Source organism: Engraulis encrasicolus, chromosome 24 (genome assembly GCF_034702125.1).
Source record: "Engraulis encrasicolus isolate BLACKSEA-1 chromosome 24, IST_EnEncr_1.0, whole genome shotgun sequence".
NCBI lineage: Eukaryota > Metazoa > Chordata > Actinopteri > Clupeiformes > Engraulidae > Engraulis > Engraulis encrasicolus.
In genome coordinates this window covers 21,677,577-21,692,576 of record NC_085880.1, presented here as the reverse complement: position 1 = coordinate 21,692,576, position 15,000 = coordinate 21,677,577, and the positions used below count along the sequence as shown (strand labels likewise).

Here is a 15,000-nt window from a genome sequence, read left to right as displayed (position 1 = left end):
CCGGGTAAGAGAACATTTCACATTTTTTTCTCTTCACCACAAAAATACAGCAATATTATTGTGGAATATTGAAAAATGTTTTTTAGCCTGCCCTGAGTTCACATTGAAGAATGTTTACACCGATGTCTCACTCCTAGAGGTATTTTTCCTCCCATTTCAGAGGCGACAGGAAAAGCGTATGCCTTAAGGCTAAACTAACATTTAGGCCGGCTCTAAATATGTAAGCATTTACATCCGTGTTTCGGGAGTGATGTTGTTTATCTTGGAAATTTGTCTTGTCTCCTGGCCCAGAAGACGTTGGCAGCATAATGTTTTTGTGTGTGCCTGTGTGATAGCTGGCGTACAGTAAGCAGGCGTAGAGGTCTTAGAGGGCTGCCAATCGACCAGCCTGATAGCTAGCACATGTAGCTAGTTTGGCTGCCGAGAGGGCTTCGGGATGCAGATCTAACATGTGTGTGTGTGTGTGTGTGTGTGTGTGTGTGTGCGTGTGCGTGTGCGTGTGCGTGTGCGTGTGCGTGTGCGTGTGCGTGCGTGCGTGTGTGTGCAAGCCCGACTGTATACAAGTGCGGGTCTATGTGCATATGTGCATACGTGTGTGCGTGCTTGCGTGCGCGTGTGTGTGTGTGCGCGTGTGTGCGCGTGCGCGCACGTATAGTATGCCAGTGTCTGTGTATCACAGTGTGTGTGTAAGAGTGTGTGTTTGTGTGTGTGCCTACTTGAGGTAATGCAGAGCTATTACAGGCAGTCAAGTCCACCGCAGCAGGTTTGATAAGACTCAGAAGGAGCAGGGGTGCGGTGTAAAAGCCCTTTCATATGCGCCCCGAGGGCTCTCGGAAAATTGCCCTGTTCAGTGGAAGTGTAATTTTAGTCTGTTAGACTCACAGTGGGCAACCGAAATAGCTGTGAATTCCTTTTAGAGAGAGAGAGAGCACTCTGAATGGAAACACACCGTAGATTAGAAGAAACCATCAGCCGCCATACAGTACTCTTCACAAAGAGTTTCATAGGTGTAGAGTTTCATAGGAGACGAGGCCTGTGTACTTGTACTGTCTGTGTGTCCTTGTTTGTGTACTGTGTGTGTTGTCTGTCCTAAAATGGCAAATATTAGGATACCAATTGTAGGTATACGAAATGATCCATTATATGTGTGAATGTGTGCATCTGTGTTTGCGTGCGTGTTTGTGTGTGTGTGTGTGTGTGTGTGTGTGTGTGTGTGTGTGTGTGTGTGTGTGTGTGTGTGTGTGTGTGTGTGTGTGTGTGTGTGTGTGTGTGTGTGTGTGTGTGTGTGTGTACGTGTGTCTGTGTGCGTGTGTCTGTGTGCGTGTGTGTGTATATGTGATTGTGTTACGTGCGCGCACCCAGGGCCTGCCTCTGAAAAATCTGGCCGCTTTGCGCTCCAGTCAGGGCGTACCATTGAAGGTTTGTGCGGGTACCATCCTACCCCCCCTCACTCCTTACTCCTCAACAACCGTCGCAAAACAGAAAACAAATAAACAAACAAACCAACCAACAAGCATTGCAGTGTGTGTCCAAGTCATGCCGCAAAGAGAGGGAGCTTATACCACAGACCACAGGCTTATCTTCCTCTCACTCATCTCCGCGCTACTAAAGCAGCCATATTCCTAATGCCCCATTATTAGGGGCTGTTCACACTGCTACCCTATTTTTTCTACCTCAAAATTACTGTATATTTATTTGTTAGTTTAGTTTGGTCATCACGTGCGCTTAACTCCACACGGCACTATGTCGGTCAATCAGCCTGTTTGCCCATCAGAAACATCGCTTGCATGTGACGTAGACCTGTCGACCATAATTTTTCCAATGATGCAGTGAGGCTTGCACACTGATGTTTCTGCCTGTGTCCTGCTCCATACACTGTGAGCCTTGACAAAGAGGAGACGCTCTTTGCACAGATGGGCCCGTCGGCAGGCCCGTTCATTCATTGCTGAAAAGACTCAACGACATCATAACCACATTGCTATGACATTACCGAGAGCCTTAAGTAACAGAGTAAGACTTCTTCATTACAATTTTGGTGACAGTAAGAATGGGGTTAAATCAGTTCAAGTGTTGAAGCATGGTTTTACAATGGGTTGCCGCATAGCTACAGTGACTTGCAGACAGCTGAGTTTCAAATGTCAAGCGTAAAAACAGAGAACGGTCTCGATCTCGGCAATTGTAAATGAATCACACATGCCACGCTTGAATTTCGGAACATTAGCAGCGCTGCTTCTCGTGTTTTGGAGGTGAAAATAGCCATTGCAGTGTGAACGGCCTCTTAATGTAGTCCATTTGACCACCCAGGCTGGAGCGAGTGTTGTGGAAGGGATCGGGGACTTCTAGATTGCAAATTATCGTCATAGCAACAAAACAGAACAATAGGAACTCTTGGCGCCGTAGTAGCACGGCCTCTATGAAGTGAACATTCCAGCGGGTGGTTCACATTATTTTTCCTGTCATAGTGGACAGCAGTATGTGTCTGTTGACATGGGAAGGCCATGATTAGTACATAACACCAGAGTAGTCATAGTTTGAACGTCTGTGTTCGTTGCTCATCCACATTCATGCATGTGTTTGTATGTATGTCTGTTTGTATTTATATGTTTCCATCTGTCTGTGTGTCCCATGTTTGTCCTTCATCATATGCATATCTATCCTCATTTGTTCATGTGTTTGTGTGTATACTTATGTATGTTTGTTTCTCTGTGGGTGTGTCTGTGTGTGGGTTTACGTATACATGTGTGTCCACGTGTGTATGTGTGCGTTTGTGTCTGTCTGTCTGTGTGTGTGGTTGTGGGGGTGTGTGTGCCACGCTGGTGCGCAGAAGCGTCGGATCGTCCAGAATTGTGCGGGAGGCCAGGCTAGCGTAAGTGTGTGTGTCTGCTCTGGGGGCGCTAACTACGAGCCCCATGACTTCTCTCTGTGGCACGGCTGCACCCACACTCAGGCACAAACAACACCCCCCGCCCCCCTCTTCTCCGACCCCCCCAACACTCTCCTACACACCTCGCTCTCGCACGCTGCTCACTGCAACACCTCGTGCATCACTCGATACCAGCCACAAGGGGTAATGAAGAGCATCAGACTGGAGAGACTGTTATGTGTTGATAATCAGTACACACAACGCACACACACACACACACACACACACACACACACACACACACACACACACACACACACACACACACACACACACACACACAAACGCATGCACGTACGCGTGCGCGCGCGCACACACACACACACACACACACACACACACACACACACACACACACACACACACACACACACACACACACACACGTCATGTGCACAGCTGGTGTGTTCTCACATAAAAGCACACACACAGACACACATGCAATAATCACATGCTCACATGGAAGGCACGTGGATGCATGTCAACATGTGTATAAAACTGAGTCACCTTGAAACCTTGGTGGCAGTGAGTCTTTGGAAAGTGTGTGTGTGTGTGTGTGTGTGTGTGTGTGTGTGTGTGTGTGTGTGTGTGTGTGTGTGTGTGTGTGTGTGTGTGTGTGTGTGTGTGTGTGTGTGTGTGTGTGTGTGTGTGTGTGTGTGTGTGTGTGTGTGTGAGCAAAAGACCACACCAGCTGTGTCCTTCAGTATATCAACTCTCCATACTGATGCGCAACTTCCAGACCTCTTCAAAGATCGGAATGTTCTTCTTCTATTTGTCTGTTTCTCTCCTTCTGCCTTTATTTTCCCCTCTCTTTTCTCTTTCTTGCCTTTCTCTCTTCTTTTCTCCCCAGCCCGACCAGTGCATCTTTTTTGCTTGTTCAACTTTTTCACGTGTATGTTTGTCTCTTTCTCTCCTGTTCTGTCCTCTCTTCTTTTCCTTTCCTTCCTTTGACCCCCTTACTCCCATCCTTCCTTCCTGTGACCTTCTGACGACCCTTCACCCTTGACCTCCTATGCTCCGCCCACCTCCTTCTTTCCACACCCTGCTCTCTGCCACCTCAGCAGATGTTGCCCATCACAGTGCGCAACATGCCCGCCATAAGTCCTCTAATCCTAAAGCGCATCAAGGTATATGTCTCTTAATCGCCGTTTGTGCATAGGCCAATGCTAATGGCAATGCCGACTTTGCACCCAATCCACCTACTCCTTCACAAGTGCTGCCATCCGTAATCTAACCTGGCCTGCCATAACTCCTTGCCTGGTTATGCCAGGCTTTTCCATAATCTGTCCTATGTTACTGGCATATCATGCCAGACTGTCAGGATTGTGCCATCATCATGTTTGCAGTGGTGCTAGAGACTGCCTGCTGAACTGCTGAAATGTTATTAACATGTTGCTGTTTTCACGTCGTTGCTGTTTTTACGCTTTGGCACTGATTCAGAAAAAAAGAAAAAGAAAAAAGTGGTACCGATTCCAGCTAAAAGGTCACACTGACGTAACATTCATAAACTTTTGCAGACTGTAGACACACTTGCATCATGTTAACCTTTCAAAAACCAAACACATTTAACGCCGTAATAGGTAAGCTGCTGGAAGTGTCAGACATTATGTTGGTGTGATGTCATTCTTGATCATTATAAGGTTTGAGGTTTTTATGGTACTCGTTTATAGTATATTTTTGACAACTTGCTAATCTACTAAAGTTGTATTAGGGACCTGTTTTTAGGGGACCTGTCTTTAGAAATGCGAGGGTACTGTAGCTCTACTGGAGTTGAGATATAGACAAGTGGAAGAGCACGTGGGCAGAACGCAGAGAGCGGCTGAACAGCAAAGCTGCAGGGATCAAGATCTCCGGCAGACTGACCTCTGAGCGGATTCGGCCCGTATCAGGGCCACCACTGGCCCGAAGGCCCCGCTGCCATTTCTGGACCTGACATCAGCTGGTCGTCGAACAGCTGAGATCCATTTGTGTAAGCGCGAGGCCTGTATCCCCCCCTGTTTCCTTTGTCGGGGCCGAGGGTGTTTGCGAGGTTGTGTATACATGGCCGGCGTTGAAATGGAAAGTTGGAGCAAACACTAGTGCCAGCAGGACAGAAACGTTCGGATGACATCCATTACGCTCGCCTTCCACAATAACAGGAAATGAGCTCATCCTGAACAGTGCAATTTGCCAGAGTCATCTGCAGTCTATTTGTAGCAAATAGCAACGCAAAATAGAATTACAGTACACACATTAGCGGCTAGGCTTATCTTTGATCCAACAAAAGAGAAAGACCAAGAGTAATTCTGGCCTTTCTTGCTCAGTTGGGCTCCATTTTGTTGCTGACAGTCCTAAATAAGTTATCTCCATCAGTGATCTAGTGACCTCAGCTATCTGGGTCAACCGACTGAAGTTAGCATGCTAGTATCAGTAGCACACACACACTGTGTGCTAAGCAGTTGATGACAGAGACAGAGCAGGCTGAGTCATTTGGCAGAAAGCAAAGCTCTCTCTGTATTGTGCGCCATAGCCTGTACATAAATCTGAACTTCATGGCCAACTTTCAGAAGAAAAGCCAGAAATCTATAGCAAGCAAGAGCGAAAGACAGAAAGAACCTGGCATTTGTTTGTTCATGTTGACATCCGCTAGCGGCTGCTTTGTTTCTTCAGGTGTGTTAGCGGTTTGTGGTGCCAGGCTTGGGTAAGACAGTGGCACAGTATCCACTTCAAGATTGATGAGCCAATGAGAAAGTGTGTGTTTAGAACAGGATGTGGGAGACCGCAGCACACTTTTAGCTTTATTTTCCTTTCTTTCCCTTATTTTCTCTTTTAATTTCTTTCCTTTTTTCTATACCTCAATCATCCTCTTCCTCCTTCTCCTCCTCCTATTTCTTTGTATATTCTCTACCACCTGTGCACTTTCACTCTCTCTCTCTCTTGCTCGCTCTGTCACTGGCTCTGTATCAAGGAATGTGTCCGTTTAATGGATGAGCTTCCGGATCCCAAAATCATATCCAGACAGGAGCTGTCTAGCTCTCTGAAAAAGGATAAAATATGGCTCATGTGCTGATTGATGTGGCCTGGATTATTCACAGCTTCCTTTGCTCTGCTATGGCCCACGCATCACAGACACGGAGCTAATTTGCGATGTCACAGGAGCTCAGTCTATCATTGTCCATATTGTGTTAGAGTAGTAGTAAGAGCTCTCTGCAGCGTGTTACTCTCACCTGAACGACAGACCAGGGTTGTTAAGTTTACTGAAACAACTCAGCTCAGTTGAGGAACGGAGGGGGCACAGGAGGTTAGGCGGTAGATGAACATTTCCGATACTTCTTACCTGTAGTTTTGCTCTTAGGACAAACAACACTGTGAAGGACGCTTACTGAAACTGTTCAGTTCAGTTGGGGGAAAGGAAAGGGACTGGATATGTCCCAGGGATCCTACCTGTAGGCTGCCTTTTCTTACTTTCAGCTCAATGTGTAAAACAGACACGCAATTAATTCCGGGAAAATCCGTTCAAAGCAGCGTACTCATTTTCTCATTCGGAGGCGTTTGAGGAGGATCACCAGAATTGTTTGGCCGAGTTTCCTCCTCCTCGCCCCCCTTGCCTGTCTGCCCAGTATGCCTTCCCCTCATCTGTCTCCTGGTCCTGTTTTTGTTCCCTGCAACCGGAGTTTGTTTAGTCTTCTTGAGTGTTTGTGTCACTAAAAAGCAATGAAGGTATCCTTTAATATGGAGGAAGACAAAACCACCTCTGAAAACACAGATCCATCCGTCCTGGCCATTACTAAAGATATGTACTGTAGGTATGCATTCCCACCGTGACCTCTTTGTAAGGCTGCCTGCACATGGTGTTTGGTCCCTCCATCCTCCTTCGATTCCTTCTTTGTTTCCTTTGGACACAAGGCTGGAGAACAAAGGAAGCCACTGGAGGATAGATATTGGTACTCTGTCAACACTGACAGGAAGCAACCTGATGCCGACCCATAACCCCCTGCTCTAACCTTGGCTGACCGTTGCCTGGCTGTTTTTCTGGCTTGCCACAGTGGCTGTATGTGTATGTGTTTATGCGTGCGTGACCAACACGTGTGTTCTGCGTCTACATGCTCTGCCGTGCTGTGTTATGCTGTGTCGTGCTATGATATGCGTGTAATGGGAGGGGTGTGGGGGTGGGGGTTGAGATGTGGATTTTCAGGAGGGGGTTTGATGAAGAATGTATGCTAGTGGGGAGAGTATCTATGTTCCCTGAGTCCTATGTTCTCCCAGAAAATAACATTCATGTGAGCATAAAAGAAAGCTTAACTCTGCTTAGACCAAAACCTATTTCTAATAACCCTTAGGGCCGTATAGGACCTGGGGAACAGAGGACCCGGCCAGAGGTGTGTAAAACCCAGTTCATAAAGTAAAAATCCCTGCCATAGTTTGCTTCCAATACAGGAGAGTTCACTGAGTACCTGGTCTTGTCTTGAGTACCTCTGATGATCAGCTGATTCAGTGCTGCACAGTAAATGTTGCAGTGTTACTTCAACACTTAGAGAGTTCATTTGAGTCCAAATGATGCCAAATCAACTCTCTAAGTGTTAAATGAGCACTGCAGAATTTACTGTGCTGATTGGACCAAGTTTGTGGCAGGATTTTTACTCTCTGAACCTGGAATTGACACCTCTGGAACCATGAAACATAGGGATGGCCTATGCTAGTGTGGAGTGTACTTATGTTCACTGGGTCCTATGTCCTATTCGGGGTGCAGCCAGAGGAGCATCTTGCCACCAGGCAAGGCAGGCAGCCGCTTGGGGCCCCCAAGCCCCTAGATCAGTGTTTCTCAACCTTTTTTAGGCGAGGCACCCTTTCAATTCATGAAAAATTTCAAGGCACCCCAAACCAACATGGCATCGCATCCGATACCACAAAAGCTTAGAAAAGTAACACATTAACCCTGTGAGACCTGAACCATGAAAGCAATGACAGAAAATTGTAATTTCTTGGAATTTGCCTCAATATTAGTCCCTTATAAGAAATGTAAAAAAAAATCAAAATTTTGTTAAGGTCACTCACCCCTGTTGAGAAACACTGCCCTAGATAGTGGGTAGCAGTCCACACTTTACCTCAGCAGTGGCGATTTTGGTTCAAATGTTCATTATTTTGGATTTTCGCTTGGGGCCCCATCTGAGCCTAGAATCGCCTCTGGGTGCAGCCTAGAATTGTATGGGGAGCACCAGACAATGTTAAACCTCCTAGACCCATCCTGGGGTCTGTTTCTCGACAGCATCGTTACTAACTATCGTAGCAACTTAGTTTGCAATGCATTGTCCCATTGCCAACCAACTAAGTTTCTAACTGGTTAGCAATGACACTCACAGGACACGAGGGATTAGTGGAATATACAGTACATAGGAGCCAGGGAGTATTGGGATGTCTCCGTTCTTTAGTGTTAGGACCCAGGGAACATAGGCCCCAGGGAACATAGGCCCCAGGGAGCATAGGGATGTCCCCGTGCTAGAGCGAGTGTTAGCTCAGGTGCTGACTGTTTGCCTCTCAGCAGGGCGAGCCCGGAGCTCAGGGCCCCCCAGGACCACCAGGGCCCCCAGGCCTCCCAGGGACACCAGGCCTCAACGGACCCAGTGGCCCGCCGGTAGTGCACGCACACACACACACACGCACACGCACACGCACACAGGCACACACACATGCACACAGGCTCACACACACACATGCACACAGGCTCACACACACACGCTCACACACACATACACACACGCGCACACACAGGCACACATACGCATGCACACACACGCGCGCGCGCAGGCACACACATACGCGCGCGCGCACACACACACATGCACACATACGCATGCACACGCACGCACGCACGCACGCACACACACACACACACACACACACACACACACACACATACACACACAGACAAACAAAGCAGGAATGTACTCATGTGAATGGGCAAACAAAGCACACATACATGCACTGACAGAATCCTCAATGAAAGAAATACACAACCCTGTGATTATATACACACCCATTGGTCAGTAATAGTATTTTGACCAGCTCCACAAATATTTAGGCAATCCAAAGCTCTGAGTGGCTTGTTGAATTAAAAACGCATTCACAAACACATTCACATGGGATAGAGGTCATCAGAGAGCCACTAACATTTATGTGTTCATGTTTACGTATCCTGATGAGCATGGACCAATTGTTTGAATGCGACTGTAATGGGGTCCAGGCCTGAGTGGTAGATGAGACCACACAATAAAACATGCAATGTGAATGCAACACTGAGTGCGTTTATATGCAGTTCAGTATCCCTAATATGAGGCATATCCCGTTTATGATATTCGGGATAAGGTGTTTATATGAGCACAGAACTTTATTTCCCAGTCTACATTCTTGGCTGTTGTAGAATTCTCTTCAAATGCGTGTAGCCTGGATACCAGCAACAGCGTTCTATGAGAAGCCCCTGTATTTGGGATAAGGTGTGTACATGCGTCAGTATTCCGGCTTCTTTCGGAATACTCCACCTAGCATATCCCAATTTCTCAGTATCCCGAATAATATAAGGGCTTATTCGGGATACTGAAGTGTTTATATGCTCAAATGCAAATTCGGGATACTTAATATTCCGATCACATTCGGGATACTGAACTGCATGTATACACATTCACTTAGAGAGTACTCTGGGACCTAACGCACTCCAGAAGATGTGAAATCAACTCTGTAAGTGTTGAATTAGCACTGCAACATTTACTGACCAGGGGTCAGAGGTTTGGTCATGTGGTGCGTGACTGAACCCATTTTAGCCTAAGCCCTTTTTGGGAAAAGGTGCCCTCTCCCTATTAAAACCTATATATCTCAGCCACCAAAGTACATAAAAATGTGAAATAAGTTGCATTTAAAAGCTAGAACCTTCATTTTGCACTAGTGTACTGTTGATTCAGCTCTAACATACAGTACCCACATTTTTAATAGAACAGTTCAAATCTCAAATCAGAAATTGAATGCAGCGTATACAGGTATGTCGCTCCATGACACAATGGGTTAACCATTTTTGGGAGGAGGCAACAGAGTAAAGACCTAATCTACCCTACAAAAAGCAAAAAGAGAGTAACTGCATTGATGAATATGAGTTATTGTGATTTTAATGACATCAAATATAAATATTAATAAAATGATTCATCTGCAAAGAATGTGTTAATAGGGTGTATAGAGTAACAAAACAGCCACATGTCAATAATCTACGTCAAACTAGGCTGGACAACAGAATGGTTTTAAAGTCATTTTACTCAGTTTGGAGTAGTTACTGCCTGTTGGCCTGGTAGGGCAGTAATGTTTATGTCAGCTGACAAAATGTTTATGTAATCTGACACAGGGCAAGCCAGGTGAGCCAGGCAAACCAGGAAAGGACTCCAAGGTGAGTGCTCGGAAGTTGACACAAAGTTATATTGAATTACAGTTTCAAGTCATTTTTTCCTACTCAAAATAATGTGTACACAAAGTTTATTAAGTTGCACCAGGGTGAAAGACATTTTTGAATTCCCTTTGCTGACCTGGGTTATAACTAAGTTAGTAACTAAGTACTTTTAGGCAATGGGCCATCTTGAACACAATTCAATTATACTTACATCCACAAAGTTATGCTGAATTACAGTGTGTTTTAGTCATTTTTTTTCTACTTAAAATATTATGTCCAAGTCGTTTATTAAGTTGTATCAGGTTTAAAGAAATTTTTAAACTGAAATTGGAATTTAACTGGAATTTTTGTATCCCCATCCTGCCCTGGGTTGCAGCTCAGTAACTCACTAAGTACTTTGAAGAAATGGGCCATCTGTCTGTGTTTTGAATTAATTTCAGTGCACTTCCATCCTGTTGGAAGACCATTGCTTGTTATGCCTTTAAGTTGTGATGTTTCTGTTAAGGCTTTATTCTGATTCAATAAATGTGACGGAGATCCTGATTGCATCCTTTTGTGTTTTCTCATGTCCAGATGCTGCCAGGAATGAAGGCGAGTTCCTACACTGTCACTTCCTCTTTGGGATGGGGCGGACCTGATGCCCCGCTGTTGACACACATGCAGTAAACAAGACAAAACATCTCAACAAAGAAGTTGCTGGGATCAACTCAGCTTCTGAGATTCTCATATCAAACCAGAATGTTGTTAGGTTGCTGGGAATGTTGTGAAGGTTTTCATTACAGGATATAGAAAGAGCTGGTGCAGTACAGTTCCACCAGACAGAGAGAGAGAGAGAGAGAGAGAGAGAGAGGCAGAGATAGAGTGTGTGTGTGTGCGTGTGTGTGTGTGTGTGTGAGAGAGAGAGAGAGAGAGAGAGAGAGAGAGAGAGAGAGAGAGAGAGAGAGAGAGAGAGAGAGAGAGAGAGAGAGAGAGAGAGAGAGAGAGAGGCTGAGGGCCAGTGAGGCCCTCACATATCTGAGGCCCCTATGCTTGGCGGAGCTGGGGTGTGTCCTTTCCTGTGCCTGCTGAGAAATCATCAGCCAAATTGGAGTTATCGTGCAGCGGTGTTGCTGTTGGACAGAGAGCTTTGTTTTGCCTAGCGCATTAATTGTCATGCATTATTTAGACTGAGGAATTTCAACCATGGCACGCAGAGGTAGGATCACACGGACTAAGCAGTTTTACACACATTTTCACAGAACCGCGCTTATTAACCTCCACCTCAAACACACGCACAGACCCTCACTCGCAAAATAAAAGCATTCCTACAAAGATTTTGGGGAAGAAAACAGAAAAAAAGATACACACACTCACAAACAGAATCAAGCATTTTGCAATGGTACAACTGGTGCAATCAGAGTTGTATACGGTAGAAGTAGACATACTTTCACATAAGTAATTAAGTAAAAGATGAAGCCATGTAATGTCATGTCACTTGTGTTGTGGAGTAGAGTAGAGTAGAGTATCTTTTATTTTGTAATTACATCTGTAAGAGAATTTCTACTTTTATACAACTCTGGATACGATGGCCTGGACGTGATCATTTCCCGCCCGGACCCTGCTGAAGCTGTGCTCTCTCTAACCTCCCACTGTAAAGACATACCTCCCAGTCAGCCGGCCGTGGAGCGATAAGACTATCTGCGCAGGGAACAGGAAGGAACACCCCCGCATCCAATAAAACGACGTCAATTTTATTGAAAGGTTTCTTTTCCATCGTTTTTAAAGCAGAAAAGCAGAGCAGGGACTTGGTGGACGTACAAAAAATGAGAGTATGTTCTCAGGTGGACGACGTTATTGTACTGTATGTGCTGCACAAAACGTCAGACGTGTGTGTAATTTATGTTTGCTATGATTTCTTCTTGTGTTTTTGTAGGGGGAGCCGGGTGTACCAGGGCAAAAGGTGGGTGCTCCTCCTCATGTCAAGTTGCATGTCATCTGTTTCTGCCTGTTTTCACTGCTGAACAGCACAATGCGTACAGCAACATTGCAGTCCGTTCAATGTAAGATGTAAGTTGCCCGGCTGCCTTAAGTTTGTAAGTTAATGCAACTTGAGAAAGCCTTGAATTTAGTTAAGTCTCAAGTTAAGTTGAGTTGACTTACAAACTTAAGGCAGCAGGGCAACTTACTTTTTTTGCGTTTAACTGGCTGCAATGTTTTACAGTCACACCGACCAATCAAAGGGGTAAACATGGCAAGATGAAAAAGAAAAAAAAACAAGACATTACAGACGAGTAATCCATGTAAAGAAAGATATAGAAACAACAGTGGAAGACAGCTGTAGAGAATGGAGAGAAGAGAATGAAGTGAAAGTGAGATAGATAGAGAGATAGAAAGAGAATGAGTCAGCGAGAAGAGAGAGGACGTGAAGAGTGAAGGCTGTAGGAATATGAAGAATGCAATGATTGCATCTGTTTGACGAGTTTCCCTATATGGGATCCTCCTGAGGCATGGGCCTCTCTCAATCATGCCTGGCTCTGATTGAAAAACATGCTGCTCACGTCTCAAGCCCTCCCCCTCTCCTCTCCTCTTCTCTCCTCTTTCCTCATCTCCTCTCCTCTCCTCTTCTCTCCTCTCCTCTCCTCTCCTCTCCTCTCCTCTCTTCTCCTCTCTTCTGTTCTCCTTTCCTCCTTTTCTCCTCCCCTCACCTCTCCTCATCTCCTCTCTTCCCCTGTCTCCTCTCCTCTCCATGCCTCTCCTCTCCTCTCCTCTCCTCTCCTCTCCTCTCCTCTCCTCTCCTCTCCTCGCTCTCCTCCTCTCATCTTTTCTTCCACTATTTCTCGCTCCTTCTCTCCTCTCCTCTCCTCTCCTCTCCTCTCCTCTCCTCTCCTCTCCTCTCCTCTCCTCTGCTCTGCTCTGCTCTGCTCTCCTCTCCTCTCCTCTCCTTTTTGCTCCCTCTATTTCTCACTGCATTTCCTCCTCTCCTCCTCCTCCTCTCTTCTCCTCTCCTCTCCTCATCCTCTTCTCTGTGATCTCTCCTCTCCTCCTCCTCTCCTCTTCGCTCCCTCTATTCCTCGCTCCATATCCTCCGCTCCTCCTCTTCTTGTCCTTCTCCTGCCCTCTTCCTGCTTTCTCTCATCATTTTTGCTACTCCTCATTTTGTACCCTTTCTCCTCCTTTCATCCCTTTCCCCTTTTCTTAGTCTCTCGTTCCTCTCGCTCTCTCTAGCTCCCTGAATCTCCCTCACTCCTCTCCTCACTCACTCTCCTGCTCTCCTCATCTTGCTCCCTCTCCCTCTCTTCCCCTTGTCGTGCTCCTTCTCCTCTCCATCCCTCTCTCTCTCTCTCTCTCTCTCTCTCTCTCTCTCTCTCTCTCTCTCTCTCTCTCTCTCTCTCTCTCTCTCTCTCTCTCTCTCTCTTTCTCTCTCCTCCTCCTCCTCCTTCTCCCCTCACGCCCTCTCCCTTGACGCTCTGGGTAATCATGCGGGGAGAGTGCGGGCGCCGGGGAGGGAGCGTGTTTGGCTCCCTCTCACACAGGGCAGAACAGGACAGAAAGTTGGCTGATTTGCCTGCTTGGATGGAGAAATGCTGTATGCAGGGTCGGATTAACGCACACGTCTAGATATGACTGGGGCCCTCACCTGCCAGGGGCCCACTGATTGAAGAAAAGTGAAAAATTGCAAAAGACAAGATGCAATATTGGAAAAACTCATATGTCTTGCTGAGTGCCATTAACTGAATATGTAAATTTGTTGCAAAATTGTCTTCCGGAGGGGGGGGCTCACAGCAGCCTGTAGCATAGGGGTCCCAGGCCTTCTTTATCCGGCCCTGGCTGGCTGTATGGGTTGTGGTCTCATTACTCATCACTGAGCCTGTCACCTGCTTCTTATCTCTGGTTATCTCCTCTCTCCCGAGTCGAGTCCGAGCCTCGGCCACTCCCATGATCACAGGCCCCGTCCCGTCCGTCCATCTGTGCTCAATTTCTGCACTCTCAATTTGATTTTTTTGCAGCCAGCCATACGTCTTCTTTATGATGTGTTCTCCGCTCCCCTCTAAATCATGTGCGCCTTAATGGGCATTGGTCATTTGCCTGCTGGTCGTTCATTTTATTTTGATCTCTCGTCTAATTTATTATCCGGCTCAGTTGTACAGCATGTCTGTCTGTCTGTCTGTGTTGTGTATAGTAAAAAAGCCGCACTCCCGGATCAATTTCTTGCAGTTTTAATACTGGGTTAGCATGGCAGACAGACAGACGTTTCGGCCTAAGCCTTCTTCAGCGTCTTTACAGAGGATGTAGGCAGGGTGGTTTTTAAAAAGACCAGTCATGACGTCAGCTAATTGCCACGTAAGCCGTGGGAAACAGAATATACATGTGAACCATAAAGAAAAAAAGTGTGTTGTCCTTCTCTGGTTTTCTCCGCTCATGTGTCTCATATTATCATTTCCCCTTTTTTTGTCTGTCTGTCTGTCTGTTCTCCTTGTTGGCAGGGTGACCGGGGAGACGTTGGGCTCGTAGGACCTGAAGGCCCCAAGGTAGATGCCTTTTGCTACTTACCTGCTTTAGTATTTGACCTCAGCAACTCTACTCTGGTGATCGCTATGTTATTCTGCAAAAAAAAAGAATCTCGAGAGATTTACAGATGATTCAACTGAATTGAATATCCATGTAACAGAGTTAACCCAGAAAAATGTGCCGT

The 15,000-nt window shown here is 46.2% G+C and overlaps 1 protein-coding gene across 1 annotated transcript in view; it reads left to right on the top strand.

Moving 5' to 3' along the window:
- col13a1 (collagen, type XIII, alpha 1) overlaps window positions 1-15,000 on the top strand; it is a 195,335-nt gene that overhangs the window by 130,520 nt on the left and 49,815 nt on the right. The window contains exons 12-18 of the mRNA XM_063192101.1: window positions 1-4; window positions 2,825-2,866; window positions 8,442-8,534; window positions 10,287-10,328; window positions 10,902-10,919; window positions 12,241-12,267; window positions 14,792-14,836. The exon at window positions 1-4 is cut by the window's left edge and continues 23 nt beyond it. Of these exons, the coding sequence (XP_063048171.1) occupies window positions 1-4; window positions 2,825-2,866; window positions 8,442-8,534; window positions 10,287-10,328; window positions 10,902-10,919; window positions 12,241-12,267; window positions 14,792-14,836 (271 nt within the window). The remainder of the gene's footprint in view (window positions 5-2,824; window positions 2,867-8,441; window positions 8,535-10,286; window positions 10,329-10,901; window positions 10,920-12,240; window positions 12,268-14,791; window positions 14,837-15,000) is intronic.